Source organism: Sardina pilchardus, chromosome 20 (genome assembly GCF_963854185.1).
Source record: "Sardina pilchardus chromosome 20, fSarPil1.1, whole genome shotgun sequence".
Classification (NCBI taxonomy): domain Eukaryota; kingdom Metazoa; phylum Chordata; class Actinopteri; order Clupeiformes; family Clupeidae; genus Sardina; species Sardina pilchardus.
This window is the reverse complement of record NC_085013.1, coordinates 7,426,621-7,444,787: the sequence shown is the minus strand read 5'-3', so window position 1 is coordinate 7,444,787 and position 18,167 is coordinate 7,426,621. Positions and strand designations below refer to the sequence as shown.

Below are 18,167 nucleotides of genomic sequence, written 5' to 3'. Positions count from 1 at the left end.
AACATACACACACACACACACACACACACACACACACACACACACACACACACACACAGGAAATGACTGCTGACACCTCCACACACCATGGTGTGAACCCGCCCTATAGGGGATATTTCGACATCCTTGTGGAAAGGGCGTTCATTGGGGCCCATCATCACCATGGTCACTGGGCATCTCCGTCCTCTTGGATGACGTTGACGATGGTCTTGCCACGGGCGTGACCAGCCTCCACCTTCCGGAAGGCCTGCGGGACCTGAGAGAAGGAGAAGGTCTCCTCCACCACCGGCTTCACCTGAGAGAGAGAGAGAGAGAGAGAGCGATAGAGGGAGGAAATGAACAAAGTGACAGAATAGAGCAGTGAGAGAAAGGTGGGTACAGGAAGGAGACGAGAGGAGACAGGATGTGGTTTTGGGGCTACTCAGGCAAAGCAAACAGATGTTCCTACAACTTGCTTTTTTTTTTATTGTTCTCTTACACACACTCACGCACGCACGCACACACACACACACAGACTGAGGTGTTGATTGCCACCTCCAATTGAGATGGAAAAAGCTGAGAGCTCTACTCTCCCTCTGTTCACCTAGAACAGCTGGAAGGCCAGTTTGGTTGAGTTGTGACTGAAAGCCTTGCTGTTCCCTCCACGGTAGTCCAGCCCCAATACCCCCCCTGTGGCTCCATGCCTCGGTGCCTGGGCCCCTCACCACCGCTGGGACGTGGGACCGCAGGGGTGGCACTGGCAGGGATGTCGTGACTCACGATCGCATTTCCACCGCCTCGCGCCTCTCCGTTATCTGCGCCCCCCATCGCCACGGCAACATTTCCACGGGGCGAGCCGTCGGGCGTGAGGTCACCGCCGGCGCCCGCAGCAATGTCCTGACGCGGGCAGAATTCGCCCGGCGGAGCGGAGCGCGGGACAAAGGCGGCAGATTAGCCGGGATGAGTGTGGGATTACTAGCCCCTGCAGCTGGGATTTCACTGGCTTTAGGGCAGGACTCTCTGGCCCTCATCCTCCCTCTCTCTCTCTCTTTCTCTCTCTCTTCTTTGTTTTCCCTTCATGTTTCTGTCTCTTTTTCACATATTTAGGCTTGGGTTAGGTTAGATGACACCATTTCGGTAACAGGGCTTAAAGCAATGAACATCTCTGTGCCTCAAGCGATCAGAGATTGACGAGCACGTCATAAATACTGTAGTCTAATTTCCTATTTCCAAACCTTTAATGTACCGGCCCGCCCCTGAATTCAGGCACAGTGCCCATGGAAGCCCTTTTGTGAGGACGTCATATATATATTGTACTGTAGTCTAAAATGGGCATTTTTAAATCTTAAAAGTCCAGGCTCAGACACAGTGCATGAACACTTGCAGCCCTGCGGTGAGGAGAAGTGTGGTGGGGTGTGGACCCTGATGGTGTGATTTTGTGTTGAGGTGACAGTGACACAGAGAGTCATATGAAATCTTAACTCTGATGTCTCTGACTCACCGCTGAGCTGACAGCAGTCAGCAGGACTGCCATCACAATAACGTTCAACTACCTAGAAGAAGAAAACTAACGTGGTCTATATTTATGAGGATTTCTTTCTCTTTTTTTTATTTGAAACAAGAATACAAAGCTAATGAAGAAAAAAAAATGCTTGATTTGAAGCAAAAAAGTACTATTTTGAATGAGCAAGATAAAGCTACTGGCTTTAGCCGAGTTGAAATCAACACTCACACTAGATTGTTATACTGACACAATTCATAAGATGAGAGGACAGGTGATCCAAGTTATATAAACTGATCTTTATAATACTATCCACATTTTCTTGAACAAGGATGCCCTACTAACCTACTAGCACAGCATAGCGCGCACACACACACACACACACATGTTCAGCTGTAACCATATCACCCCCGGACTTTTTGTTTCAAACTTTCCCTCTTTCTTTCACGGTATGATCGGATGTCAGCACAGCTGTTAGGTAACAGAGTGGCCTGCTTTGTACAGTCTCCTAAGTCTGTCTCCTATTATCTCAGCCAAAGGCTAAAAAAAAAAACAGTCCTGGGTTAGAGGACACCTCGATTTCTGTTGGAGAGACGGTGAAAGATAGAAAAAGAGAGAGAGAGAGAGAGAAAGGCAATATACCTGACCGGCATCCACCATTTCACTGATGTCGTCCAGTGTACGGCCACTTGGTGCAAAGAAACCCCAGCGATAATGCACACCTTTACACAAGTGCTAGAGAGGGGGGAAGAGAGAGAGAGAGAGAGAGAGAAAGTTAGTTTCATTTGTGGTGTGTGTAGGCATACTATACATGTCTGCAAACACAGCCTGGGCTCTGTACACAGACAGTGGAGGGAGGGACTGAGTAGGTGAGGGAGTTAAAGTGTGACCATTACAAGGTCAGGTCTGATATGGGTGTGACCTTGGGAGGTAACACAACCCAAAGGCATGTGTGTACATGTGTGTATGTGTGTATATGTGTGTGTGTGTGTGTGGGGGGGGGGGGGGTGCAAAGGAGTTCCATTTAGCTATTGCATCTCTTCTTTCCTCTGTGCCAGCAGAGAGAGCTGTACTCCAAGCCAAATCACCGCTGTGTTTCATTCTGTTTGTGTGTGTGTGTGTGTGTGTGTGTGTGTGTATGCGTTTTTTGGAGGACAGGAAAAGCCATGTCAATTTGACACAGATGTCAATAACACCCACAGAGACAAAAATATACAGTCACAGCAAATAAGAACAGGGCTTACAGTACATCTCACATGCGTGTTATATGCTTCTTCCCTGTGTGGACGTAGACGACGACGGATCATTTCGCGAACCCCGGCCTAGTAGCGGTGACGCATTTCAGCCGCCCACACGCTGGAACATGAGGGTGCTCCTGCACCTTCGGGCCCGCGCCTAGCACCGCGGTTCCGCCAGGGGGGACTACCCCCATTAGCCTCCCACGGCTCTCAGCTTCCCTTTCCCTCTGCCCGCTTCCATTTCCCCGAAAAACACTACCAAAACACAACCAAAACACAACCAAAACACACACGAGAGAAAACCGCGAGCCATGTACCGGTGGTGGCACAGGAACACAGAACCTGCGGCATCCTGTTTATGAGCTGCCTTAAGATATTGTGGAAGCGCCGTTCTAAGAAGGTGTTTGCGGTCACTGGTAGCCCAACAGGATCACAGTGATGTGTATTTAATCTAACGCGCAACGTGACAGCATGGACCTGTTCTAATTCCCAGCGATGCTCTACAGGAGAACATGAGAGGAAATGACCAAACAATGGATCCTCTCTGTGTTGTGTTCAAATTTTTTGATCATTCTAGAAGCTTATATAAACAGGTAGATTACGCCTTCACAGTCCCCCACCAGCGCTGAATAGGTAGCCATAGGAATATAGGTCAAGAAAACAAAGTAGAAAGCTGCCAACTCGGAAGTCCATGGCCTGTGACCTATCTAGGACACTCAAGAAGCTATCAGGTTAATACCAGTTTTCAAGAATCCTTTCAAAAAAAAAAAATAATGTTCTCATATATAGTTGCTTAAATGGAAAATATCCCACAAGGAATCTTTTTGTAAAAGTAATGTGCTTTGCAAATTCACGATAAGCATGAAAACTGTCAATCTGATGGGTGAAAAACACATTTTCCATAGAACCAGTTCTGGGAAGGCTACAGAGAGGCATCATTAATATTAATTCTCTCCTAACCCCGGACATTAATCAGCCTGGTGTTTATACAGGGAGAGAAATGTACATTCGAAAATCATATACACATCAACACACTCTTACCCACTTTAGCTGTTACACTGCAAGCACACACAACAAACCTAATGAGATCTTTACTACTTCCCACACAAACACACTCACTCACACACACACACACACACACACACACACACACACACAAACGTGTGGTCCTGCCCTTAACTTCGCTCCTCTAATGGAGGCTCTCTAAATGGCCGCTAAGTGTGTAAACGCCAATAGCTGTCTTGAAAGGCTGACATTCCCTGGAACGCAGACCAGGAACAAACGCGCGAGACAACGCTCAGTAAATAGCACGGAGATAACACTTAAGGGAGAACAATGCACACCGGAGACCTTGGGCCAGAAGCACAAAGGAGCGGAGTGGAGAGATGACCGGGAGAGATGCCTGTGTTTTGTGTTTTTTTCGCTCTCTTTCAGAGTTAATGGCTTACAGAGAAGCATCTCTTCATCTGGTGTCTGTGGTCATGCATGCCGTGGGGGGAGAGGAGGGAGATAGGGCAGGCAGGGTGGCACCAGAGGGAGGGAACCGCATTGATTTTCATGTGTTTTTCACCCCCTCGCTCTGCGCAAAAAAAAAAGCCACAACTGAATCATTTCATTTCCATTAGTTTCCATTATGCCCCGACGCACGCCACACCTCACGACAAAGTCATGTACCACACAGCTTCTCACACACGCACACACACACACCATTATGACTGGAGAAGTAGACAAAAAAGGGCTGTGTGAAGTTGGGGGGGGGGGGGGGGGGGTCAGTCGGTACCTTTGCTGCTTTGGAGGCCACTGTGATTGTCGTCTGAAACATTCCGTCTGCGATGCCCAGCGTGTCGGTGTTCTGGAGGAAGGGTGTTACCAAGGTAACGTATTTGGCCCCACACCACGGCTTGAGGAACCCCAGGGCCCAGGACTCGGTGTCACCCCCAATGTTGTCCAGAACCAAATCAAACCTGTGTGTGTGTGTGTGTGTGTGTGTTTGGGGGGGGGGGTAGATAGATAGAGAGGGAGAAATAGATAGAGAGAAAGAGAGAAAGAGAGAGAGAGACAGAGAGAAAGAGAGGGGTAGAGACAGAGGCAAGAAATTGAGTTAGTTGAGGAGTTTTTCAAAGGTAATGAATGTAGACAAGCACCCTTTGTTGAAGTGTAGAGCTAACAAACGATTCTTCTGTGTGTGTGTGTGTGTGTGTGTGTGTGTGTGTGTGTCTTACTTCTCAACGTCCTTGAGCTGCTGCTCCACTGGGGCGGCGGTGTAGTCCAGCACATCGTCAGCCCCCAGCCCCCTCACCAGGCCCTCAGCACTGCCAGAGCAGGTGGCCGTCACGTGGGCACCCCAGGCCTTCAGCATCTACACACACACACACACACACACACACTTATTGTGCTGTGTTTCTGAATTCACACATTTTCCTGTAAACAATCAGACAAAAAAAACACACCCCCAATGATGACAGTGATATCTGAGTAACATCCAACAAGTTGCTATAGTTTCAAAAAGTGCACCATAACCAAGGTGGTCCTATTTAAAATCACAATGCATTCACAGTAATCTACTCCCCACTGGTACACAGGGATCCCAACCTCCCACCCTCTCTGCAAGACCAAAAACAAACTAAAGACAATGTTTAGCACAGTTCAGCAAGTTCTTTATTTGAACCCTTTCAAAACACAGCACCCTTTCACAAAAGGTGTCCTTCAGTACCTGTATGGTAAAGGTCCCAACTCCCCCCGAGGCTCCGAGGATTAGAACCCTGTGTTTATAAAAAAAGAGATACATATAAACTAAATAAAATAAAAACGAAGTAAACAAACAAACACGTGCAAGAAAAGGTGTTCAGAGCCCATCACTGGACACACCGAGGCAGACCTAATGCTTGACCTGATGGAGCAGCTCGGCTGCTAATTGTATCTCTGAGGACTGGGGTCTGTTGATTGGGGGAGCCGAATCATTAAAATCTAATTGGGAGAAGCACCCGGATTCAGCTAGCCAGCGGTAATGGCCGGTGCCCTATTGTGATGTGGCCGATGCATCAAAATGTCAATCGCGTCCTTCTGTGAACTTGTGAAAACGCGACAATTAGAGGAGTGGGTGAATGGCTTTCTCCTTGTTGTGCCGACACAAAGTCACAAGAACGGATCGCATATTCCTCTTTAATACATGCACAAATGCATACACACACACACACACACACACATTGCCTCATTTACACAAATGTCCACACAAGCACAAGTGTGATGTACTGTACAGACATGTACATCACACAAATACAAATCAATCCGTTTCTCTCTCTTCACACACTCACTCACACTCACACCCACAGACAGACACACAGACACACACACACACACACACACACACACACAAGCTGCAGTACTGAACAGCGGGGGATGTGTGTTGGGTCTGTCTGGCGCGGTTGTCCGGGGGAGGTGACAGGGGGGAGATGTGTGCAGAGAGCCAGATCGCTGCCAGCACGTCCAGTCTCTCATTAAGATCAGTTCATTTGGCCCCAGCTCTTTGGGGCCAAATCAGCCAGAATAATCAGTGCAGAATAGACGCCGGGACACAGCGCTCCCCAGAGCAGCAGGGCTGGGCCGAGCGCAGGAAATGAGACTTGGGGTTGAGATGAGTTGCGTGTATGTGTGTGTGTGTGAGAGAGAGAGAGAGAGTTGGGTTGGGGGGGGGGGGCACAACACTATGCATGCAACACCTTTGTTATTATATTTACATAATACAAAACATGGAAGGGAGGATTTGTATGCAAGCAACTGGGTAAGTTAGTGAGTATGTGTTTGACAGAGAGAGAGAGAGAGAGAGAGAGGGGGCAAGAGAGGAAGAGAGAGAGAGAGATAGTATGTGTGAGACACAGAGAGAGAGAGCAAGAGAGGGTGAGAGAGGAAGAGAGATAGTGTGAGAGAGAGAGAGAGAGACAGAGAGAGAAAGAAAGAAAGAGAGAGAGAGAGAATGAAAGAGAGAGAGGGAGAGAGAGAGAGAGAGGCAGACACAGGGTGTAACTTCTGAACTCCGCTGCGTGAGTTCAGCAGTGTATGATGATGAAAAGATAAAAACGGGGTAATTCCGCCTATACAAGCCTCTGCACCAAATGATGTCAGTCAATGCATCTGTGTCTGTGTGTGCGTGCAGGCACTGGCAAGTGTCATCGTCTTTGGACTTGCCGTTTCTTGGCACAGTTGTCCTTGTTGAGCCCTCCTGTGTTGACCACGGCCGACCAGGCCGTAGAGGCCACGTAGGGAACGGCCGCTGCCTCCGAGTGACTCAGCGACTTGGGCTTGAGTGACACCTAGAGCGGTGGACGGTGACCCCACCCCGGGAGACAAAAAGGAGAGGAGAGGAGAGAGAGAGGAGAGGGGGGTTGAAAGGAGCACGGCCAGAGCGTTCAATGTCTGAGTCATCGTCCATTAGCAACGCCCACCCATGCACGTCCAAACAGCCCTGGGACACAACAAAGCAATTTATGCTAAAAACCACCACCATCTCTCTCGCTCTCACACACACACACATACACACACACACACACACACACACACACACAGGCACAGCTTTGTTTTCAGGGCTTAATTGCTGGCGAGTTGGGCATTTAGTCACAAAGGAGGGAATCATTAGCAGATACGCTCCACTGAGTTTTGATGTGAAATCAAACTGGGGCCAAAAGATTATTTAATACGAGTAGGGGATGGGAACAGTGAGTGATAGACCCTAAGGAGAATCCTCTCTCCTCCTGCAACTGAAACAACAGCCACGTTTACATGGACAATTCTATTCAGATTAGAAATGGACTAACAGCTCAATTGGAATAAAACTTTACGTCTTATTACACCTCTATTAGAGTGAACATTCCTTTGGAATGGAATGGAAAAGGTGGTGTAGTCCGTTCCTATTCCGAATGAACAGCCATGTATAAGGTAATTCGGATTGACTGTTATATCAACGGCTATTCCGATCAAAGATTCTAAAGCGCTTGAAAGCACCTGATCGGAAGAGAACGTACACCATGCAAACAGACGGCACAAAATGTTCAATCGGAATAGTTTAATCGGAATGACAAAAACAAAGTCCATGTAAACACGGCTAATGTCTCATTTCACATTCACACATTCACTTATTCACTTTCAACCAGTCATACCCTACTATGAGTTTGCATTCATGCTGTATGTGCAGCAATTGTCAAAACAGGCTCTGGTTCTTAGTGTGAAGTGTAAGTGTGACGTATCAGGAGTTTAGTTATTAAGAGTGTAATGAGTTGCGATATCATAATGTCCATGGTAGAATGCATTTTCTCCATCTTTGTGTTGAGCATAATTACTGTACTGTATGTTTGGGGAACAATGCACTAGAACCATGTAAATAAACATGTAAATGAAACATGACAAAGTCAATATTACAGATATGATGTGATGTTTGTGATGTGAAACAAGTTGCGCTTGATCATTTGAAATACAAAGCTAGAGTGTGCACTGCAGGTCTATGGCATGTTTGTGTTGCCAAGTGTATTACAGCCTTCACTGCATATACTGTGTTAAGGAAAGGAGGAGTCATGTCAGGTTACCTCATTACCACTGAGCACCACTAACTCAGCGAGACTGCCCTGTTTCCATGGTGGGATGGCCGCCCATACCTAAGACACACACAAACACACATACAGTAAATACACATTTGCATTCCAGTATATCATAGCAATTTACTGTACATGAATGACACATAACACGGTTGCCATTTGAACATTATTTGAATTGTGAGAGGATGTGCATCCTATCATTATTTCCATGACATCTGAATGTACTGAGCGATTATCTTTCAGAACCCCAGGAACACCAACAAAGGCCAAACTCCACAAAGTCAATTTCACAAGCACTGGCACAAACCTTTTTTTTTAAAATTAGTGCCTCTCACCAACTATGGCACATGATTACAGCCATTTATCAGTCTATCACTAATCAACGTGTCAAACTGCTTCTCCGTGACATAACCAAGTATCACACCAACTGTTAAAAGAGACAGTGTCTGCATGTGCTGCCATTTTTATTTCTCCATATAAACCAGATACCATTCATTGCATCAAACAACTAATATTAGGGTGATATATTGCATGGTCTGATTAAAGGTGTGACTGAGGTCTCCATTAGACACAGACGTATTAAACAGAGAGAGAGCGAGAGAGAGAGAGAGAGAGGGAGAGAGAGAGAGAGAGAGAGAGAGGGAGAGAGAGAGAGAGAGGGAGAGAGAGAGAGAGAGAGAGACAATAGCATCACTGCCCCGCATGCTTGAAACATTACACAACCACCCCTTACACAATACAGTGCTCCACATCTACATGGCGCCTGTCAAACAGCCCAACAAAGCCTTGACAGAAGACAGACTTCCTTCAGACACAAGGCCTCCAACGACAGAGAGACAGAGAGAGAAAGACAGAAAGAGCACGGCAGAGAAAGAGAAAAAGAGAGAGAGAGAGAGAGGGCACAAGAGAGAGACAAAGGAAGATTGGGAGAGCAAAAGAAAATGTGAGATAGAATAATAATAAATAAAAGGGGGAAAAAACAAAGAAGTGAGAGAATGAAAAGAACACACACAATGGGGGGGGGGGGGGGGAGGGGAAACAGAGGGGGGCGACATGAAGGCGGTTTCAGGTCTGCAAGGGGTGCTGAACCAAACCTATCTTCCTGTCATAAACCGCATCAATTCCTTGTGTTGTTAGGCTGCATTGAGTGGTAGAGCTCTGGTTTATGCTGAGTATATCTGTGGGTCAATGAAAGCATTGGGGGAAGACACATGTTCTAATTTATCAACACTTGCTCTGTGTACACAAACTACTTCCTTTGAGTGTTTTTGTACCAAGGAGTCAAACATGTGCTCACCTTGTCTCACAACTAATTAAAAATTCATATTTTTGTCTTTAAATGGTCATTGAGGCTGAGGGTCAACAAGCTGCAAATATGAATTGCATTGACACACATTCAAACAGACTCTCATTTCCTCTCCATGAAACCAACTGACAGTGACATTCAAATAAAGGTGACGTGTATGTGTGTGTGTGTGTGTGTGTGTGTGTGTGTGTGTGTGTGTGTGTGTGTGTGTATCCACCTCATCTCCTGGTTTGAAGTAGCCCACGTCCAAGCCAGCCTCCATGATGACCCCAGAGACGTCCCGACCCAGGATTAAGGGAAACTCAGTACCCGCCTGATGTAAGTTCAGGGGGTCACGCTTCATCGCCATAGTAGCAGCACCATAACCACCTGAAAAGGTTGACAAATCACACAGGAGAGAACACAGCAACAGGTCAAATATACATTCAATGGACATGCACGAATCCATTCATACTGAATATTTTCTGGATTCTTTCCTCAACTTGACCCCATTATGCTGTGGATCAAGCTTTACTTCAGGTGTCTGGTAAGGGCCACTTTATCCTGTCACTAACAGGGACAATATGAGGGATACAAGAGAGGGGAGACTTTATTAACGACTCAGAGTACTTTGCTGAGGTGTAATTACACTTTTCACCAAATGACAGATTGCATGAACTGTCAAGTGCAGCCCCTGTTAACCAACTGTCCATTGTGTGGGTGGGTGGGTTGTGATATGAGGTTGAAGTACATGACAGACCATCAATGAGACCCTAGATACCAGCCTGTGGTGACGTGAGACAAATTCACAGTGCACTCTTATGCAATAATTTCCTTATTAATTCAGATAGCAACCTGAAAACAGCCTAAACTCTGTTCTCACACCATGCAATCTGGACAAAATGTGATGATTACAAAGTGTGTTAAGAGAACTGGTCGGTTTTATTGATGCAGTCAGAGCTTCTAGACACAAAAATGTACATCCTTTAACTCACCCCTCATGCTGACATCTATAGGATTAAGAGCTGCAGAGTGGACTTTGACGACAACCTCATTAGGATAGTTGATGACTGGGAACGGGGCATTTTTGGTGAATCTCAACACATTGTTGTCACCATACTTGTCAATGACCCACGCAGGCATCGCGACCATGCGAACGTGCGACGTGCTGAAATTTCTTGCGTGTGTCCTCCCTAACGAAGGCATGTTCAAACCACAGACCCTAATGAGGGGCAGCCAGCGGCTACACATTATCTTAGTTAACGAACTCATATTCTGAGACCGAACCGTATGATAAGTCTACGAAATGCTGTTTCCAAGACTGTAATATCAGTTAATTAGCTACAGGCTAGCATAAGTAACATAACTTATCATCACAGTGACATTTATGGCGATTGTAAAACCACTGTTCTTCGAAAAAAATAATTCTGCATCATTTCTGAGCACTGCAAGTGAGCACTGCAAATACTAATGTTGTTTAACGCTTCATTCTCAATGTAAAAGCAAGAATTTCGGCTATCCTACTGCACTAGCGTTCCCATGCACAGTTCAGTTGACAGCCGGCTTCTGTAGACTGTGACCTTAAGACGTTGACCAATCATGGCACATTTTGTTACTTGTTCAACCAACCAAAGCTGCGGAAACTATGATGTCGTAAAAGCAACCAAGATGTCAGCGTACATGGACCTCACTCGCTGAAGGTTGGAGAATTAAATAATGTGGAGATCTTTGTGGAACTACGCTTAAAATGAATGTGCTTAGCTTATCCATAAGAGAGGTAGGTCTCAACGACATAGCAGCCTTTGTCTTTCTTTGAACATTGTCGAAATGCGGACAATGAATACCGCAAAATCATACATTGTATAACGTAACGTCACTGAATTGGATTTTGCGTAATAAAGTGCATTTTCATGTTGATACCGCTGACTAAATTCAGTCGCCTATTCACTTGACCCTTAAATACTCTAGTCAATGGGCCAAAGTGACGCTGAATACCACCTGAATACCCATAAACATATTATGCTACACGTTGTGTGTGGATAAGCTACATGATAATCTGACAGACTGAACTCATCATGACCACTCCTCCGACATAAGTTATAGTGGAGGTGCTTAGTTCATTGCACTGTATCGGCGCTGTAAAATGTCGCATTGACATGTTGATGCTGCATTCCATCAGGTCTCCCGTGCACTGAGGGAAGGCCAGCTCTCCCCCACAGAGCTATGCCGGAAATGTCTGAATCGAATCAAGAGAACCCGCCATCTGAATGCCTACATCACAGTGACCGAAGAAACGGCCATGAGACAAGCCCAGGAGGCAGAGGCACGCTTACAGAATGGTACTGTGAGTGTGTGTGTGTGTGTGTGTGTGTGTGTGTGTGTGTGTGTGTGTGTGAGAGAGAGAGAGAGATGAGAGCTGATGTACCTGATCTGCCATCTCTGTTAGGTACACCCAGAGGCCCACTGGATGGCATACCGTTTGCTGTGAAGGACAACTTTTGCACTAAGGACATCCTCACCACATGTGCCTCAAAGATGTTACAAGGTAAAAATAGGAGATCACTGCTGACCACGAAGTGTCGGATAAGTAAATTACAAACTGATATTAATGAAAATACGAGTTAGCCTCTCTGGTGTTCTCCTGCAGGCTATGTCCCTCCATTCAGTGCCACAGTGGTACAGAAACTGCTGGATCAGGGAGCTGTTCTCCTGGGGAAGACCAACCTGGATGAGTTTGCCATGGGGTACCCAATCTTAATACATGTTACAGTGAGCACTATCTGTCAGCACACATTTGTGTCTGTATGCACATTATTAATGTGTGATGTGCAATTTGCTTTACCTGTGTGTTTTGTTCTGGCATCAGGGGGACCTAATATAATAATTTGTGCATGTGCGTGTGTGTGTGTGTGTGTTATAGAGCAGGAAGCACAGATGGGGCGTTTGGGCCGGTGCATAACCCCTGGAGTGATGCCGAGTCCTACAGACAACATGGTGGGCCGGAGGCCGAGTCGGACTGGGTCATCACAGGAGGGAGCTCAGGGGGAAGCGCAGCTGCTGTGGCATCACTTAGCAGCTATTTGTAAGTGTGAGTGAGTGAGTGAGTGTGAGAGAGAGCACACGATTGGCTGTGTTTTGTGGGTGTCCTTTAGCATGCTGGCTTCCCCACATTTTCACAAGGATGTGGATGTGGGTGTGTGTGCGCACACACACACACACACACACACACACACTTAGGTGTCATGCTGTGCAATAATTATTTTGAGTGTTTTGTATCATTTGATTAGAGACTTTCACACATTTTGTGTGTGTGTGTGTGTGTGTGTGTGTGTGTGTGTGTGTGTGTGTGTGTGTGTGTGTGTGTGTGTGTGTGTGTGTGTGTGTGTGTGTGTGTGTGTGTGTGTGTGTGTGTGTGTGTGTGTGTGTGTGTGTGTATGTATGCGCGCACTAGTGCTCTTGGCTCAGACACGGGTGGATCCACGCGTAACCCTGGCGCCCTGTGTGGGCTGGTGGCTCTGAAGCCCACCTACGGCCTGCTGTCCCGCCACGGCCTCATCCCTCTGGTCAACTCCATGGACGTCCCTGGCATCATGACCCGATCTGCCCGCGACGCAGCCACTGTCCTGGGTATACCTTGGCCTTCAGCATCCCTCTGAATGAACTACGTGTCTATAACTCAGTCTCTGTCTCTGTGTCTGTGTAGATAGTGTACGTTTGTGTAGATAGTGTACAGTACATCTGTAACTGTCAGTGTAGTTAGTGTACGTCTGTGGCAGAGTGTGTATGTCTCTATCTGTGTGTTTATATCACACTGTACAGTATAGGTTATGGGCATTTCTATTCAATATGTATTATGGGATGTAGGCATCCTCCAAGGGCAGGATATCCTTGATGCGACCACAATCCCCAGCCCCCCTGGACAAACTGACCTACCTGAGGACTTTGACATCAGACAAATCACAGTGGGAATACCACAAGTAAGCATCTGCACAATACAGAGACTACCGTATACCGTTTACTAACGGCCTTGTTCAAAACTCACAAATTAACTTAGTTTTGCTCTCAAACGAATGTTTGAACTTGTAAACTACCGAAAATAGACTCTAGGTTGTTTTACTCCAAAGTGTCCCCTTTAAGGCTAAATGAATGTTGTGTTTCTAGTATATCGTCAGTATAACAGCAGGCCTTTGGTGTCCTCTTTAGGAATACCACGCACCTGGCCTGTCCCGCGAGACGCTGCGTCAGTGGTCCCGCGTCACAGACCTGTTTGAGGAGGCCGGCGTGCAGGTGCGGGAGGTCTCGCTCCCGCACACCCAGTTCTCCATCGTCTGCTACCACGTGCTCTGCTGCTGCGAGGTGGCATCCAACATGGCGCGCTTCGACGGGCTGGAGTACGGTAAGGATGGTGTTTGATTGTTGTTTGGTGTATTCCTGCAAATGGATGAATATGAATGCTGCTTTGTGTGTGTGTGTGTGTGTGTGTGTGTGTGTGTGTGTGTGTGTGTGTGTGTGTGTGTGTGTGTGTGTGTGTTTGTGCATGCATGCATGCATTTGTGTGTGTGCGTGTAGCCGTGTACGTGAGTGTGTGTGTGCACGTGCGTGAGTGTGTGTGTATGCTGGTGTGTGTGTGTAAGCGTATCTGTGTTTGTGCGTATGTGTGTAATGAGAATATAAGCCTACAGAGTCATCTGCGTGTATGTGTTGTGCGTGTCTTGACTCATTGAAGTGTGTGTCCTCCCCCCAACAGGCCACCGTAGCCCAGAGAGCAGCTCTACTGAGGCCATGTACGCCGCCACGCGCCACGAGGGCTTCAACGACGTAGTACGCCGCAGGATCCTCGCCGGGAACTACTTCCTGCTCAAACAGTACTGCCCATTTCCCTATAGATCCCATTTAAAATGAAGGATGGCACTTATCATTCATTTAACCAGAGAATATAATAACTACAATAACAACAACTGCGATATTACAACCGCAAAATGCGATCAGTCGTGTATTGTACCCGTAATTTCCCGACTATACAGTATGTACCCGTAATTTCCCGACTATTAGCCGCGGCTTATACATTGATTTTGCAAAATTTCTTCCACTATGAGGTTAATACGGGGGGGCAGTTAATATGGTGTTAATATGGTTTTGTTTCTTTTAACTTGCATAAAACACTGCCCTGCAGCTTATACACAATGCGGCTTATATGCGGGAAATTACTGTATTGATATCTTAAATACCCCATAGAAATATCAAAAGTCTTCTCAACAGTCTAGTAATGTGATTGGCTGTCCTCCTCTGCACAGGAACTACGAGCGGTACTTTGTGAAGGCGCAGCAGGTGCGGCGTCTGATCGCCGAGGACTTCACCAAGGTGTTCCGCTCCGGCGTGGACGTGCTGCTCACGCCCACCACGCTCGGCGACGCCGCCACCTACCGGGACTTCGTCTCCGAGGACAACCGCACGCGCAGTGCCCAGGAGGACGTGTTCACGCAGCCCGCCAACATGGCCGGTACGCATTCACACACGCACACGCACGCACGCACGCACGCACGCACACACACACACACACACACACACACACACACACACACACACACACACACACACACACACACACACACACACACACACACACACACACACACACACACACACACATACACACAAGCAAAAACCACATACACAAACATACACAATCCTGCATTGCATTATTATTATGCAAGCCATTCTTCCCCTTTCTTTCCTTGCATGCATATGGTTTTGCAAGAAACAAGAACAAAATGGACCATGACTGATAATAATCTTGAAATTGAGAAATATCCGCAGATACCGAACACGACATCAGAATGATTTTGTCCTTGTAAATGACATAAAGGCCTGTTGAAAGCCACCACAGAGTGACTAATAGTTAATCTTTTATCACCAATCAGTAAACAACTAGTCATTAATCATTACATTAACATTAGAGACATTACAGACATTAATTATTAACTTACTGAATGCTGTGACCTCTCCTTGTGACCTCTTGACCCCTGTAACTTTCCACCTGTGAACCCAGGTCTCCCAGCCGTCACCGTGCCAACTGCACTGTCGTCCCGCGGTCTCCCCATCAGCCTGCAGCTGATTGGACAGCCACTTCAGGACAGGAAGTTGTTGGCGGTGGCCCACTGGATGGAACAGCGAATGGGCTTCCCTCAGATCCGTTTCCATGGAGACGGCGGGGGGGAGGAGGAGGAGGGAGCCCCGCTGGCAGAGAGAGAGGGCACGGCATGCCCATGAGAAGTGAGGAGGGGGGGGGACTGGACCGGACCATGTGGGCCGTGTGGGCATGTGCCCGCAGGGTACAGCGTGTGAGCGCAGAGACCTGAAATAACCTGAGGCTCACACGTACACTCCCACACACGCGATATCACACACAGATGCAGTGTGAACATTACTGGTGGCCTGTGCCCAGTGCCTGCCACACACACACACACACACACACACACACACACACACACACACACACACACACACACACACACACACACACACACACACACACACGTACACACACACACGTCATTCACATCAATTAAATATAAATATTTATACCCTCTGATGTGATGTGAATATTCATTTTTTCCCACAGTATGGGAAACCTTAGGGTGTGTGTGTGTGTGTGTGTGTGTGTGTGTGTGTTTGTGCCAGTCTGGATGAAGAAATTGTTCAGAGATAGATCAGCTGTTCTGTCAGCTTGTGGCATCAGCAGGGATGGTTTGTGGTAGCCCACTTGTGGAATGGGTGTGAACGCTGCACCTCTGAGTCACCTGCACCTTCACAGAAGGACACTAAACGCAACCCCAGACCACTGTCTCCTTGACAACAGGGGGGATGGGGGGGATGCAATTAATTTCCGGTCTATTTCTCACAAACACTCATGAGAGAAGGGGAAAAGCTGAGATACAGCCTTGAACTGAGACTTCTATGTTCTATGTTATTTTAGCAGCCTCAATGGTTTTCTGGTTACAGTAGCTCCCATTTGTTAGGGTGCAGATGGAATAACCAACCACTGATGGGTATTCTGTCATGGTCAGGTGGATGGTGGCACTTATTTGAGGATATCTGCAGACTCATGAGACATCTAAAAAGAAACGGTCATCTGTGATTGACACTGCTGTGAAGTCACTGCTGGTCCCAGGGCCGGCGGTGATGGGAGAAACCATACATCTTTATAACTTATGGCCGGGCCATGCTATAGGTAGCACTGAACAGAGGAATTATCTAGAATGTGATTGTAGAAACTTCCCTGCTGAATTATTTATGTTGTATTGTTGGTAGTGGTATGGAACAAAACATAGTTCCAGTACATTCAGCACATGTGGGATTTCAGCATAATGTAGGAAGTCAGAAAATTCTGTACATTTGAATTATTATATCTGTAACTATGAAGTATTATGAAATATCTGAAATCATTTAGTAGACAGACTCTCTTGAGTCTGTAACAGAAGCGAAAGATACTTCAACTGAAGTTGTCTAGAACCTGACCTTTATTTAAAACTGCCCAGTTGTTTGTAACTCACTGTGAGGAGTCCTTAGTTAGGGGTCAGAGTTTTGGACAGTATGACGAGTGCGTGGGTGACCTAATCTTAAAATACATCATCAATAATGTCCCTGCAGAGAGCTTATTGCATAAAGTGCTTCCTGATGTCAAAGAGTGGAATCTATTTTCCATCTATTGATGGGGAAACCGCGCAGGCTGGCACAACGAGTGGCAAGACATGACGACGATGGCCGCGATAAATGATCCCAATGAGCACACTCCCACGCAAGAGCCTTAAAGCCATGTGCATTTGAGAGACTGGGCAAGTCCGACAGCTGCGTCAGTCACCGCTCACTCCGCTCCGCTGGAGGGCTACGGGGATGTCCTTTGTGGAAAAAAAAGAAATAAAAGGAAATATTGTAATGCAGCTCAGATTTTGGACATTTAGTCATTTAGACATTTTCAGATAAAAAAAAAAAAAAATCAAGTCTTTTTTTTTTACATTTACAGAGAGGAATTCATGCAATAGTTTTATTCTTATTCTACAGCAATGCGAAAATACAATAATTGTATAAATGTCAAATATAAAACCCATAGAAGACAGAGACAGGTGTCAACTGTGAGTTTAGGATGAAAAAGAGCACTTTGTTGTCAGATGGAGCGTGTTGCAACCAACAGCTTTACAGGAGTTCTGAGGAACTTGACTTCAGGTCAACCCACAGGAAGCTACAGAGTGTTAGGTGTTGTGTCATCACTTGCACACAAGCACCGGAAGATGCTCATCAGGATTTCCAAGGGGGCAACCATGAGGTAATCGTTATGAGTGTACAAATTCAGCAGAACATTTTGCGTTGATTGATATCAACTGAACTGAAATCAGCCATGTCATACTCTTTTTTCATAGACTGACCAAAATAGAAGTATGACTTTAGTTGATATAAGGTACAACATCTGAAACAGGTCAGATCATATCTTAGTTATAAAGCACATTATGTTCCACATCATATAGTCATCAGTGTTAGTAATCAATGACAGTAATAACTGACAACTCACGACTTTTCTTCAA

The 18,167-nt window shown here is 46.5% G+C and overlaps 2 protein-coding genes across 2 annotated transcripts; one reads left to right on the top strand and one right to left on the bottom strand.

Moving 5' to 3' along the window:
* Positions 1–13: 13 nt before the first annotated feature.
* rtn4ip1 (reticulon 4 interacting protein 1) lies at positions 14–11,144 on the bottom strand. Its single transcript, XM_062522495.1, has 9 exons — positions 10,584–11,144; positions 9,827–9,978; positions 8,295–8,363; positions 6,904–7,028; positions 5,432–5,480; positions 4,941–5,077; positions 4,499–4,682; positions 2,123–2,215; positions 14–295 (listed from the first exon to the last, which is right to left on the bottom strand). Exons 1-9 carry the CDS (start codon positions 10,858–10,860, stop codon positions 167–169), a joined length of 1,215 nt encoding a protein of 404 aa, XP_062378479.1. The 5' UTR covers positions 10,861–11,144; the 3' UTR covers positions 14–166.
* A 103-nt stretch (positions 11,145–11,247) lies between these two features.
* qrsl1 (glutaminyl-tRNA amidotransferase subunit QRSL1) lies at positions 11,248–16,180 on the top strand. Its single transcript, XM_062522819.1, has 11 exons — positions 11,248–11,365; positions 11,768–11,927; positions 12,035–12,133; positions 12,236–12,332; positions 12,509–12,670; positions 13,040–13,215; positions 13,453–13,565; positions 13,792–13,984; positions 14,336–14,453; positions 14,883–15,088; positions 15,638–16,180. The coding sequence occupies exons 1-11, from the start codon at positions 11,336–11,338 to the stop codon at positions 15,856–15,858; spliced, it is 1,575 nt and encodes a 524-aa protein (XP_062378803.1). The 5' UTR covers positions 11,248–11,335; the 3' UTR covers positions 15,859–16,180.
* The last annotated feature ends 1,987 nt before the right edge of the window (positions 16,181–18,167 follow it).